This window comes from Trichomycterus rosablanca, chromosome 3 (genome assembly GCF_030014385.1).
Source record: "Trichomycterus rosablanca isolate fTriRos1 chromosome 3, fTriRos1.hap1, whole genome shotgun sequence".
NCBI classification, from domain to species: domain Eukaryota; kingdom Metazoa; phylum Chordata; class Actinopteri; order Siluriformes; family Trichomycteridae; genus Trichomycterus; species Trichomycterus rosablanca.
Window position 1 is genome coordinate 23,033,381 of NC_085990.1, and position 15,079 is coordinate 23,048,459.

Here is a 15,079-nt window from a genome sequence, read left to right on the forward strand (position 1 = left end):
ATACAAAAAGATTTCAGTGACCATAACTTTTTTCTTTAAGTACCATTTAGAAATTTTCAAGAAGTGGAAAGTGTATGGCACCACCAACACCTTGCCAAGATCTGGCCATCTCTCAAAACTAGATGACTACCAGTAAGCTGGTAGAGACATATCCAAACAGACTAGTGCTGTAATTAAAGCAAGATGGCTCTACAAAGTACTGAAACAGGGCACTAACCACTATTCCCAGGCTGTTGTTTAAGTTATTATTATTAGTTTTTAAAATACATTTTCTGAAATGTTCTGTTTGCATTACACGAATGTTGAAAGGTAAAATGTGTAAATAAAGCTGGACAAAATCCAGTAACAGTAGCTGGTGTTGATGATATAATCTCAAGTCGGAAATTACTTTTTTAAAGATTTTTATATATTTAAATATATATTTAAATTAAAACAATGTAGAAAATGGTAAATAGTTTTAATTATAATATATAGTTGAATTTGATTCTTTTTTCAAACATTTCTAACCAATATGAAATAATATGCATATAATCATCTTATACATGCACATTGCATGAGTGCATGATTCATGCTATTGTCTCTTAGCAGTGTCTCTGCATGTAGTGGAATGTTAGTGCATGTTAGCTCAGTGGTTAAAGTACTAGACTAGTAACTGGAAGTTCACTTGTTCAAGCCCCACCACTGCCAAGTTGCCACCATTGTGTACTTGACCAAGGCCCTTATCCTGAATTGCTTGGATTGTATACTGTTACAATAAGTTTTGTTTAAAAGTGTCTAATCAGGGTAATGTTAATGTAATAGCAATGTGTTATCATCAATCTTTCCTAAATGAATAATTTACAATTATTTACAATTTTTAATGACATCCACAAAATCATGCTGCTAAACAACTAGATTAATTTGCAGCATTCTATATTTATTTTGTGTATTTTTTGGTGTTTGATTAGATCAAGGTTAATAGCCCGCCAATAATCCACTTTTAAAACATTTTTATGGTGAAAGCAGTAACATTTCTTCCTGAGGCAGCATCCTAAATCACAGAGTAGTGCATTAAGCAGTATGCATGTACAGTGGGGCCAAAAAGTATTTAGTCAGCCACTGATTGTGCAAGTTCTCCTACTTAGAAAGATGAGAGAGGTCTGTAATTTTCATCATAGGTACACTTCAACTATGAGAGACAAAATTAGAAAAAAAAAATCCAGGAAATCACATTGTAGGATTTTTAAAGAATTTATTTGTAAATTATGGTGGAAAATAAGTATTTGGTCACCCACAAACAAGCAAGATTTCTGGCTCTCACAGACCTGTAACTTCTTCTTTAAGAAGCTCTTCTGTCCTCCACTCGTTACCTGTATTAATGGCACCTGTTTGACCTCGTTATCTGTATAAAAGACACCTGTCCACAGCCTCAAACAGTCAGACTCCAAACTCAACCATGGCCTAGACCAAAGAGCTGTCGAAGGACACCAGGAAGAAAATTGTAGACCTGCACCAGGCTGGGAAGAGTGAATCTACAATAGGCAAGCAGGTTGGTGTGAATAAATCAACTGTGGGAGCAATTGTAAGAAAATGGAAGACATACAAGACCATTGATAATCTCCCTCGATCTGGGGCCCCACGCAAGATCTCATCCCGTGGGGTCAAAATTATCATGAGAACGGTGAGCAAAAATCCCAGAACTACACGGAGGGACCTGATGAATGACCTGCAGAGAGCTGGAACCAAAGGCAAAGGCTTGGTAACAAAGGCTACCATCAGTAACACACTACGCCGAGAGGGACTCAAATCCTGCAGTGCCAGGCGTGTCCCCCTGCTTAAGCCAGTACATGTCCAGGCCCGTCTGAAGTTTGCCAGAGAGCATATGGATGATCCAGAAGAGGATTGGGAGAATATCATGTGGTCAGATGAAACCAAAATGGAACTTTTTGGTAAAAACTCAACTCGTTGTGTTTGGAGGAAGAAGAATGCTGAGTTGCATCCCAAGAACACCATACCTACTGTGAAGCATGGGGGTGGAAACATCATGCTTTGGGCTGTTTTTCTGCAAAGGGGACAGGACGACTGATCCGTGTTGAGGAAAGAATGAACAGGGCCATGTATCGTGAGATTTTAAGCCAAAACCTCCTTCCATCAGTGAGAGCATTGAAGATGAAACGTGGCTGGGTCTTCCAGCATGACAATGATCCCAAACACACCGCTCAGGCAACAAAGGAGTGGCTCCGTAAAAAGCATTTCAAGGTCCTGCAGTGGCCTAGCCAGTCTCCAGACCTCAACCCCATAGAAAATTTGTGGAGGGAGTTGAAAGCCTGTGTTGCCCAGCAACAGCCCCAAAACATCACTGCTCTAGAGGAGATCTGCATGGAGGAATGGGCCAAAATACCAGCTACAGTGTGTGCAAACCTGGTGAAGACTTACAGGAAACGTTTGACCTCTGTCATTGCCAACAAAGGTTATGTTACAAAGTATTGATATACTTATTTTCCACCATAATTACAAATAAATTCTTTAAAAATCCTACAATGTGATTTCCTGGATTTTTTTATGATGAAAATTACAGACCTCTCTCATCTTTCTAAGTAGGAGAACTTGCACAATCAGTGGCTGACTAAACTGTGTCCCACTGTATAGTAACAATATTATTTACTTTTTATACACTTGCTAGTGCCTTTTTTATATGCTTGCTAGTAATCGACTAAAAACTAAGAACAAAATAAAGCAAGCTGTATTTCCTCACATATGAATTAAAAAAACAGAATAAACTGATTACTGAGCAAAGAATCTATGCAGGTACTGTATCTTACTAAGTTATCAATACATGGCCTTAATCAGATTAAAATAATAAACTATGTTGTTAACTTCACCATTTAAATAATATGATTATTCAAAATCTGAAATCTGATCTTTTAATAAATTATTATAAATTAATTATTTATACTAATTAATTATAAAATAATTCATTTATAAACACAATTATTAGAGTATAAACACTGTATTTAAAAGAAACTCAGCAGCTTTAAATTAAATAAGACAATAATAAGCAAAATATATTTAAAAACGGACATCTTTCTTTATTTGCCATACCTGTGGGTGTATCCTGCAACCTCTGAGACTGTACTGGATAGGTCAATAAGCTTAGTAAAACAATTAATAAGGTACATGCACACAAAGGAATTCTAAAAAAAAAAAAAGAAAAAAGAACATTAGCTTAATTACTTTGATTTTAAATAATGTAACTTAAATTCACTATGAAGACATGTACGTTTAATATAACAATACGATTATAGAAATTACAGGTGCAGTTGGAAATATTTAAACCCCATCATCTTAAAAGCTCAATTTATCAGCCTATACAGTACAACAGGCTGTAAAGTGATCTTCTGGGGTTTTCTACTATGACCTACTATGGGGTTTTGCACTATAAGTTTGAACTAGACAATAATCACAATAGTTTTTGTACAAATAATTAAAGTCTTGTAAATGTTCTTATACCAATTTCCCATCTAGTGCAATGAAATAAGCTTTCTCAGCTTCAGTTTTGCTTCTGGTTGCAACACAATCACATCTCAGGGTGGTGTTTATAAGACATCACAACTGAAGCAAATTAAGGAAAATAATTGTTCCCAAAATGTTGTAAACCAACTCTGTCATAGACTAGCAGCAGATCATAAGATCAGAAATATAATGTATGGGTTGGAAAATTGTGACATTGTACAACCTGAATTCAATCAGAAAAAGTTGGAACAGTATGGGAAATGCAAATTAAATAAAAATGCAGTGTTCCTTACATTTACTTTGACTTTTATTTGATTGCAGACAGTTTGAACCCAAGATATTTCATGTTTTGTCTGCTCATCTACATTTCATTTGTTAATAAACCTCCATTCCTGCATTTCAGGCCTGCAACACATTCCAAAAAAAATGGGATAGGGGCAATTTAGGGCTAGTAATGAGGTGAAAAAACTAAATAATGATGTGATTCCAACAGGTGATTGTCAAAACAATCATGTTTTGGTGCAAAGATGGCCAGAGGATCTCCAGTTTGTCAACAAATGCGTGAGAAAATTATTGAAATGTTTAAAAACCATGTACCTCAAAAAAAGATTAGAAGGGATTTGCATATTTGTCCCTCTACGGTGCATAACATCATTAAACGATTCAAGGAATAGGGAGGAATTTCAGTGCGTAAAGACCAAGAGCGCAAGCTTAAGCTGAATGCCCATGATATTCGATTCCTCCGACGGCACTGCATCGAGAACCGCCACTCAACAATAGCTGATATAACCACATGGGCAAAGGATTACTTTGGCAAACGTTTGTCAAACACTACAATATAGAGTTACATGCACAAATGCCACTTAAAACTTTATTGTGCAAAAAAGAAGCCTTATGTTAACCATGTCCAGAAGCGGCGTCGACTTCTCTGGGCTCAAAGGCATCTAGGATAGACCATCACACAGTGTAAACCTGTATTGCGATCAGATGAATCAGCATTCCAGGTCTTTTTTGGAAAAAATGGATGCCGTGTGCTCTGGACCAAAGATGAAAAGAACCATCCAAACTGTTATCAGCAGCAAGACCAAAAGCCAGGGTTGGTCATGGTATGGGGATGTGTCAGTGCCTTTGGCAAAGGCCATTTACACTTCTGTGATGGCAGCATTAATGCAGAAAAGTACATTAAGATCTCAGAGCAACAATGAGAATGTGTGGAAAATTTAGAAAAGAAAAATGTGACAACGACGACCCCGTAACTGTTGCACATCTTAAGACGTGTTTGCAGGAAGAATGGGACAAAATAAAACCTGAAAAACTAAATCGCTTGGTATCCTCGGGGCCAAAACATGGTGAAAAGGAATGGCAACAGTACAAAGTGGTAAATGCTTTACTGTCCCAACTTTTTTTGGAATGTGTTGCAGGCCTGAAATGCAGGAATGGATGTTTACTAATAAAAAAAATGAAGTTGAGCAGACAAAACATGAAATATCTCAGGTTCATACTGTCTGCAATGAAATAAAAGTCAAAGTAAATGTAAGGTTGCATTTTCCATGCTGTCACAACTTTTTCTGATTTGGGGTTGTAGTATTAACAAAATATCCTGCTACTCTAACAGACATTATTATTTTTATGTTCATTTGCTGCATCATTCAACTGAGACTTTGTTCAAAGCAAAATCTAGCTCTATAAAATCATTGAGTTACAAATATTTTTGGGGGAGGGTTGAATATTTCAGATTTCAACTGTAAGTCAGTTTAGAATATCTTATTCATAATTCATCTATTCTGACAGAAATGAATGCTTTCCCAATTCTAGACAAGAATTTGAACTGACCTTGCTCACAAGAGCACTTATTTCAACTGGAGTCATATCATCATAAATGCCCGCAAAGATGGGTATGGCAATAACAATGTAGCTTAGGATGCTTCCCAAATAGTCAAATGTGTTCATTCCAACTATAATACATAAAACAGCAAAATCTTAAAACAAAAGACAATAGTATTTATGCACAATGAATACAGTATACTCCCAATCAAATAAATCATGGCACATTTAACATTTGAAACTAGTCATCTTAAGTGGCAGTTTTACCAAACTAAAATTAGGAATTGTCTAGTATAAACCATGAACATAACTAATCACATAAGTTAAACGTCTAACAAGCCTCATATCGAATTTTACTTCTTTTCCTCTTACGCATAAGTAGCATCAGGGACTTACTATAGAGCCAAAGTTCCTTGGTCACCAGCTTCTTCTGAGTATGCAGGAGACTCTGCAATCTTTGTTCAGTTTTCATGTGTTCTACCTTTCCTGCTCTAAACATAGGAAATATAAGAAACTTTAAATACATTTTTAAATATAAGTAATTTTTAAAATTATGAATATATAAAATTAAAAAAAAATCTTAAATATAAGAAACTTTTAGGTTGCATGAATCTTTGACTTTTTTGAACAACATTTTTGAACAGCAGCTCTAGCTGCTGGTGTCATTATACACTGTGCAGCAGTGCTTTCCTTGCAACAATATTATCTTCAGATGAAAGTAAATTGTTTTTCCATGAGGGTCCACCATGCTTGCATTTGTGAGCAGTGAGGTTGTGAGGAGGTTGTGAGCAAGATGAGCTTTAAGTTATGGTCTGTTTACATCTGACCAGCTGGACACTTGATTTTTAGACACTGCTTTGATCACTATTATTATGTTATTGATTGTTGTGAGAAGGTTACTAAGAGTGGTGCAGTGATGTATGATTAATCAACTTGTAAACATTTCCTCCCACTTAACTACATTTGGCACAGTTTTTACTCTGAATGTCCTTCCTGACACAACGCTTGTATTTATTTGGGTTTGGGACCGGCAGTAAAGGTGCACAGATATACAGTATGCCGCCTCAAAGGAAAGGTTACACACTATCATTCAAATGAAAAAAAGATATTACTAACATCCCGGTTCCCTTTCACTCTGCTGCCTATATTTATGATAGTGACTACCTATTTTAGGGCAAGATCTGCAACTTCCAGTCCTAGGAAAGTATACTGATCTGTAGAGACCCAAACATTAATTTCCTGACTTTAGCAAAGAGCAAGGAAACAACTATATTTACAGACATCGATAAAACAGGAATAAACAATAAAAAAAGGAATTTTTATCTAAGAACAAGTGGCAACTTGAACATATCCTTTTATTTATTTATTTTTGCATTTTTCTCCATTTACTCCCAATCTAGTTGATCCCCTATTGCAATCCACATCTGGTACAAGCTGGGGAAAGCAGCAGACTCGTATGTGCCCATTTTGACACACATGCAGTGGCAAACTGCTTCTTTTTTACCAGCTGGCAGTAGGTTCTCAAACAGAGACATATTTCGTTCTTTTGCCCATATTGTCTATAACTTTTTGTGTAATTTGTGTGTAATCATATTGGCAGTTTATTACTTCCCTGCAGTAATAGCTTTTTTGAATTATACTAGAGTCTTCAGATACACTCTTTGATAACTTGTGTTTTAAATGTATGCAAATAGTAACAATATACAGTATATTGCCAAAAGTATTCACTCACCCATCCAAATGATTGAATTCAGGTGTTCCAATCACTTCCATGGCCACAGGTGTATAAAACCAAGCACCTAGGCATGCAGACTGCTTCTACAAACATTTGTGAAAGAATGGGTCGCTCTCAGGAGCTCAGTGAATTCCAGCGTGGTACCGTGACGGGATGCCACCTGTGCAACAAGTCCAGTTGTGAAAATCCACGCTACTAAATATTCCACAGTCGACTGTCAGTGGTATTATAACAAAGTGGAAGCGATTGGGAATGACAGCAACTCAGCCACGAAGTAGTAGGCCACGTAAAATGACAGAGCGGGGTCAGTGGATGCTGAGGCGCATAGTGCGTAGAGGTCGCCAACTTTCTGCAGCGTCAATCGCTACAGACCTTCAAACTTCATGTGGCCTTCAGATTAGCTCAAGAACAGTGCGTAGAGAGCTTCATGGAATGGGTTTCCATGGCATAGCAGATGCATCCAAGCCTTACATCACCAAGCGCATTGCAAAGCGCCAGATGCAGTGGTGTGCATGACCGCACATCAGTGCACAAAGCAAGGTCCATAAAGACATGGATGAGCACTTGACTGGCCTGCAGAGAGTCCTGACCTCTGCTAACGCTGACGCTGCCTGTGACGTCCTGCACTCCGCTGTGTGCAGGCTGCAGACACAGCACCCACAAGCCCTCCTTCTCATCTCAGGAGACTTTAATCATGTTTCTCCATCCTCCACTCTGTCCACCTTCACACAATATGTAACCTGCCACACCAGAGACAATAAAATACTGGACTTGTTTTATGCCAACACAAAGGAGGCTTATAACTCATCACCTCTCCCTCCCCTTGGAAGATCTGATCACAATCTGGTTCATCTTCTGCCTGTGTACAAACCCCTTGTGCACAGAGAACCAGCAGTCACCCGCACAGTGAAGAAATGGTCTAAGGAGACTGAAGAGGCTCTAAAGGACTGTTTTGAAACAACAGTGTGGGAAGAACTGTGTGACCCTAATGGGGAGGACATTGGCAGTCTCACTCATTGTATTACGGATTATGTCAACTTCTGTGTGGAGAACACCGTTCCTACAAAGACTGTTCGGTGTTTCTCCAACAATAAGCCGTGGATAAACCCTGACATAAAGGCTCTCCTAAAAAAGAAAAAGAGGGCCTTCAGATCGGGCGATAAGGATGAGCTGAAAGCTGTGCAGAGAGAACTGAGAAGGAAGATCAGGGAGGGGAAAGCTGGCTACAGGAGGAAGCTGGAAGAACAACTACAGCAGAACAACATTCAGTGGAGTTTGGAAAGGCCTAAAAACCATCTCTGGCCACAAGAAGCCCGACTCCCAGGTGGTGGGGGACCAGAAGTGGGTGAACGACCTCAATTTGTTCTTCAACAGATTTGATCACTCACCTGTCCCTCCCCCTACACAGACATTACAGCTGAATCCCCCTTCTGTGGCACCACCAACATGCTGCCCTCCCCCGTCTCTCACACTCACGCCCTTATCACAACCACCACCCACTGGTTCATCTGCTGGCAACTTTAACTTCCCGCTCACACACTCCAACACCCAGCCCCCATGCTCCAATCTGTCCTTCACAACAGCCCAGGTGAGGAATGAGCTGAAGAAAATCAAGGTGAAGAAAGCTGCGGGTCCAGATGGCATCAGTGCCAGACTCCTCAAGTCTTGTGCAGATCAGCTGTGCGGGGTAGTCGAGCACATGTTCAACCTGAGTCTGAAGCTGGGAAGAGTACCACAGCTGTGGAAAACATCATGTGTGGTACCTATGCCGAAAACGCAGCACCCAAAGGACCTCAACAGCTACAGACCAATGGCACTGACTTCACATTTGATGAAATCACTGGAGAGGCTGGTCCTTACCCATCTCCGCCCTCTGGTGAGCCCATCCATGAACCCTCTTCAGTTTGCCTACCAGCTTGGCGTTGGGGTGGATGATGCCATCATCTATCTTTTACACAGAGCTCTTTCTCACCTGGAGAAACCTGGGAGCACTGTGAGAATCACATTCTTCGATTTCTCCAGTGCTTTTAACACCATACGGCCGGAGCTCCTGAAGGACAAACTGGACCATGTTGGAGTGGACAGTCTCCTGTCCAACTGGATACTGGACTACCTCACCAACAGACCACAGTATGTGAGGGCACGGGACTGTGTGTCTGATATGGTGGTCAGCAGCATAGGGGCCCCTCAGGAAACGGTCCTGGCACCGTTCCTCTTCACCCTGTACACGGCTGACTTAATGTACAGCTCACCGGACTGTCACCTCCAGAAGTTCTCTGATGACTCAGCGATTGTCGGACTCATAAACAATGACGAGGACAGTGAGTACAGAGGACTGATTCAGGACTTCGTGGATTGGTGTCCGCAGAACCACCTCCAGTTAAACGTGGGAAAGACCAAAGAGCTGGTGGTGGATTTCCGCAGGTGCAGATCCACTTTACCATCAGTGAACATCCAGGGAATGGACATTGAGAGAGTGGACTCTTATAAGTACCTGGGTGTTCATCTAAATAACAAACTGGACTGGTCAGCTAACACTACTGCACTTTATAAAAAAGGTCAGAGCAGACTCTACCTGCTTAGGTGACTGAGGTCATTTGGAGTGCAGGGGACACTCCTGAGGACTTTCTTTGACACAGTGGTGGCATCAGCCATCTTTTATGGAGTGGTATGCTGGGGCAGCAGCATCTCTACAGCGGACAGGAAGAGACTAGACAAACTCATTAAGAGGGCCGGCTCTGTCCTGGGGAGCCCCTGAGACCCAGTGCAGGTGGTGGGAGACAGAAGGATGTTAGCCAAGCTGGCATCCATGCTGGAGAACGACTCCCACCCCATGCATGAGACTCTGGCAGCACTGGGCAGCTCCTTCAGTTACAGGCTGCTTCACCCCAAATGTGGGAAGGAGCGGTACCACAGGTCCTTCGTTCCTGCTGCTGTTAGACTGTATAACCAGCACTGCTCCAAGCAGATCACACACTCGCTTTAAATTATTCATAACAATGTTTAACTTTTTTCCCCATGGGAAATTATTACAATGTGCAATATTTCTCCCCGGTGCAATCATTTGTAATTATTGTAAATATTTTTTCCTGACTTATTATTATTATTATTGTTATACATTGTTCTTCTTATTGTCTATCTTTTTATACTGAGTGCTGTACTATCCCTTTGCTGCTGCAACGATGTAAATTTGCCCACTGTGGGACAAATAAAGGATTATCTTATGTTATCTTATCTTATCAACCTGATAGAACACCTTTGGGATGAATTAGAGCGGAGCCAGGCCTTCTCGTCCAACATCAGTGTCTGACCTCACAAATGCACTTCTGGAAGAATGGTCAAAAATTCCCATAAACACACTCCTAAACCTTGAGGAAAGCCCTCCCAGAAGAGTTGAAGCTGTTATAGATGCAAAGGGTGGGCCGACATCATATTAAACCCTATGGATTAAAAATGGGATGTCACTCAAGTTCATATGAGTGTGAAGGCAGACGAGCGAATACTTTTGGCAATATAGTGCATCTGCATTAAAAAAAACATGGATAACAAATCGAATAAAAAAAAAATACAGAAAGACTTTGCAGACTGACCTGTTGAAAGCTGCTGATTCTGCATTGACTCTGATCTGCATATGTTTAAATCTGGTAACATAATAAGCCATAAAAGCAAGTATGTGATTAAAAGACCAAACATAAAATAACTTCTTTCCAAACTACTAAAAAGATTTTAGTGAAGGTAACCAACACAAGAGCTGATTAGAATTCTGTGAAGTGCTTGCTCTGCATACTGTATCATTACTTATTTAATTACTTACATAAACATATGAAAATATAAACAAATTAAACTTAAAATAAGTGAGCATTATAATTTGAGTTGTGCATGTAATATACTTTATTTAAAGGCAAATATAGCAATTGTAAAATACTGAACTACCTAAAGTCTCCTTCTAGCTTTTCTTGTTGAATCAAAGTTGACACAATTGGTCCCATCAGAATCTTGTTGGTAATGCTCCCTACCACAAAATAGCCAAAGATACTGATGAATCCAACCCAACCTGTGCTGCAAAACACAAAAACATCTTTGTTCAAAAGAACCCCTGGACTTTTGACCAGTGCAAGTAAAAGTAATTACATTGTTTCTTTTCAGCTTTCACATTTCAATGAAAGGCCAAAAAGATTTTTTATGATTTTGGAAAAAAAATGTAAGACAAAGAATATACATCAATACCAAATAAAAACAGAGATATATACAATGTTTTAAATAGTTATAAATGTGATTCCACATAATCTCACACCCACCTGTTCAGGCATTGGTAGGTGTAGTACGAGATAATAAAAGGGGAAATGACCAGTTGACTGGCCATATTACTCAACTGCTTACACAGCTTCTCAGTATCCTGACTTATTCTCTGGTCTCTGTATGGCAAAATCATACGCACATGCACAGACAAACAAACACAAAATTTCTAATACACCAGTATTCATTTGGTCTTCTTCTATATAACACTTAAACTTTGAAAGAAAACAGATTACGGGTTATCGATGTCTTTCTGGAGCACGTTGAGTGTATAGTAGACCCATCCACTGAAGAATTCTTTATGAAGACCCTCAGTTAAAGACTTTCTCCAGCTTATGTACAGCAGACTGCATATGTATTGTTCCAAACTTCTTAGCTAAAAAAAACAAAAATAATGCTAATTAAGTGCAGAACTCAATTAACTGGTAACCTAATTGTATATGCACTAGGGCTGGGTATCGCCACTAATTTCCTGGATCGATTCGATTCCGATTCACAAGGTCCTGATTCGATTCGATCTTCGATCCGATTTTCGATTCAATTTCGATTCAACACATTTAGGCATATTTGAGTTACATTAACAGGTTTTGTTTAAATATGTACAGATGTACAGAGAACGAATGTGATAATTGTACAAAGAACACTCATTATTAAAAATATTTGTTTTTACATAGATAAATAATCCACAACAAAAAACAGTAACATTAATTTTTTTTTATTATTATTATTTTATATGTCTGACACGCTACAACAGTGTATGTGTAATGTAAACATACACCTGGCTGTTGCACAGCTTATGCCAAGTTCACACTACACAACTTTCTGATTTGCCGGGTCGCTGTACAGTTCACACTGCACGACTGATGAGTGATGGGGGGGGTTTCACATCTACACCATCTATCACCAGGAGGAATCTCAGATGAGTCTGTCTGGTCTCCCAAACTACGTTTTGTCACAAAAACACACGTGAGCAGTGACGAGGGGTTTAATGATACCACGTCCTAAAATACACTCCAACAAGTAGCGAGAGATCAAAGTTTGTGCGCTGATGAGCAGCGTAATATCAAAGAGAAAAAAATAAAGGAATCTGAGTGGATTTGGCAACACGACCAACAGGGATTGTTCTGAAGTTGGAGGTTAATTAATATTTTGTTTTGTAGAGAACGATAACTATGCTCCTGCTCCACTTGTTTACAACCTCTCCCGTGTGTTTCCCCTCGCTGTTTCCCCTCGCTGTTTCACATTGATTAAGAGCCGAGTTGCTCCCGAGCCGGCAAATCTAGCGCAGACCAGTCGCCGAAAATCAGGGCAGAAATCATGTAGTTTGAACCAGGCATTACTGGAGCTTCTGCCATGCTGAACTGATGTGCAGGTCAGATCTCGTTGCACGAAAAAACAGCGGCTGGTCACGCGAGATTAAAGAAGGTAACGGATTTCCGTGTACACCGTAAAAAGTGGCTCATTTAAAAGATCGATCTCGCGTTTATATGAATCGATATCGGATCATTCAAATAAAGATTGATTCGAATCGAAAAATCGATTTTATAAACCCACCTCTAATATGCACTACTGTATTGTATATGTATTATATGTATGTAACCTGACTGTGTATTATTTCTGTGCTACAAAACAAAGGTTAGGTTTAGGCAATTAAGCAACATAAATTCTCTTCTGACTTTTCTAACCCAGAACATGTGAATTCTAAATACAAATGTCTCTTTTATTTAGAATAGAAAATTAGTAGTACTAATTTATTATTACTAAATCTTCTATAAAAAATTTTTTTTCAGCAACCAGTGATGGGTTCTTACACAGAGCCGTGTCAAATACATAGTCCCACTTTGCCCCATAAAATGCTTCACTTTTTACGTCAGTGCCTCGACTAGCCACAGAGATAGCATTTTGCAGCAGTAATGTAGAGAAACCCCAGCCGATCTTCCCTTTGTCAAACACAGCCAAATGAGTGCTCAGCCAGGTTGGTAGCACTGCTGAAATGTAAACTTGCGAGCTTAAGCTGAACTAGAGATTGCATTTCCGGAGAAAATGCGAGTGTGATTGCCGTGTGGCGGTCGGCGGGCGTGCGCGCGTATCCTGACGCCGTTTCTAAGCCAGGTGGGGCATCGGCGGGCTGGACGGTTCAGAGTCGGAACGGCGTCGATATCTGGAAATGTCAAAAATGGGTGTGGCGGGCGGCCGGGTGTGCCTATCTAAAAATTACATCCATGTCCCGGTGTCATCAGTGGGCCGAATGTTTTAGAGTTGGAACGGTGTTGATATCTCGAAATAGAAAAAATGGGCGTGGCAGGTGGGCGGGGCTGCGTATCACTATGCTGTATGCAAGTCGGGGTGTCATCAGTGGGCTAAACAATTTAGAGTTGGAACGGTGTTGATATCTCGAAATATTAAAAAACGGGCATGGCAGGCGGGCGGGGCTGCGTATGACCATGCTGTATCCAAGTTGGGGTGTCATTAACTGGCCGGACGATTTACAGTTGGAATGGCGTTGATATCTCGAAATTTCCAAAAAATAAATTGAAGTGAATGAGACAAAAAAACGGGCGTGGCGGGTGGATCCAAAAGCTGTAAACAAGCATTGTTGTAATTTACGGGCCGGACGATTTAGAGTTGGAACGGTATCGATATCTCGAAAATTGTAGAAAAAAAAGCCAGAAAGATTGGCCAAAACCGGTAAAAAACGGGCATGGTGGGCGAACGGACGGGCGGATCCTAAAGCTTTCTTCAAGAAGTGGTGTCATTAACAGGCCGGACGATTTAGAGTTGGTACGGCGTCGATATCTCAAAATTTTTTCGAAAATGAATGGAAGTCTATGGGACAAAAAAACGCTACAAAAATGGGCGTGGCAGGCGAACGGGCGGGCGGATCGAAAACCTGTATACAAGCAGTCCATTCCCGTATGGGCCAGACGATTTGGCGCTGGAACGGGGTCGATATCTCGAAAACTGCGGACGAAGAAAGCCGGACAAAAAACGGGTGGAATAATAACTAGAGAGTGCATTTCCGGAGAAAATGCGAGTGTGATTGCCGTGTGCCGGTCGGCGGGCAGGCGTGCGCGCGTATCCCGACGCCGTTTCTAAACCGGGTGCGGCATCGACGGGCCGGACGGTTCAGAGTCAGAACGGCGTTGATCGCAGTGCGGCGGGTGGACGGGCGTGGCAGGTTGGGGGCGCGCATGTGTTTAGAAGTGGTGCAGTGCGTGGGGTGTGAATACTTTCTCCCAGACAGGCCGCTGTATCTGTGCACAATCTGTGGTGTGAGCACAAATTCACTCTGTGTGTGTTTGAAAAGCTAAACTTGTAAATAAATGCATTTTTGCACGTTTTTACCGATTACAAATCACTGCTCATTTGCAGCGGCCATTGTTTTTGAGCAAAATCTGAGCGGGGGAGTGTCATTTACAGTTTTCCAGGCAGAAATGCACTAATTGTGGTGCACTTCCACATGATAAAGTTCAGGTTTCGGTCCCTACGTTAGCGGTTAGCCCGTTACCATTGGTTTCAATGCAATTGTTAGCATGGAAGCTAACGAATGTACATATCTTTTTTTTGGGTGCAACGCGAACGATTTCACTTTCACTGCGAAGTGTAACTTCCCTATAATTTCATTCTGTGTAGCGTTTTCACCTTAAAATTCAGTAATATTTGAGTTACAGACCAAAATAAGTAAGTTTTTTTGTCGGCAGCCATGTTTTTCTGTCAGAACGACCTGGAAAT

The 15,079-nt window shown here is 40.4% G+C and overlaps 1 protein-coding gene across 1 annotated transcript in view; it reads right to left on the minus strand.

Annotated features, from left to right (window-relative positions):
• The window catches only part of abcd4 (ATP-binding cassette, sub-family D (ALD), member 4), a 52,094-nt gene that overhangs the window by 13,820 nt on the left and 23,195 nt on the right, over nt 1–15,079 (minus strand). The window contains exons 4-10 of the mRNA XM_062991993.1: nt 11,584–11,723; nt 11,350–11,466; nt 10,985–11,110; nt 10,642–10,692; nt 5,713–5,807; nt 5,326–5,447; nt 3,082–3,173 (exon numbers count right to left, since the gene is read on the minus strand). Of these exons, the coding sequence (XP_062848063.1) occupies nt 3,082–3,173; nt 5,326–5,447; nt 5,713–5,807; nt 10,642–10,692; nt 10,985–11,110; nt 11,350–11,466; nt 11,584–11,723 (743 nt within the window). The remainder of the gene's footprint in view (nt 1–3,081; nt 3,174–5,325; nt 5,448–5,712; nt 5,808–10,641; nt 10,693–10,984; nt 11,111–11,349; nt 11,467–11,583; nt 11,724–15,079) is intronic.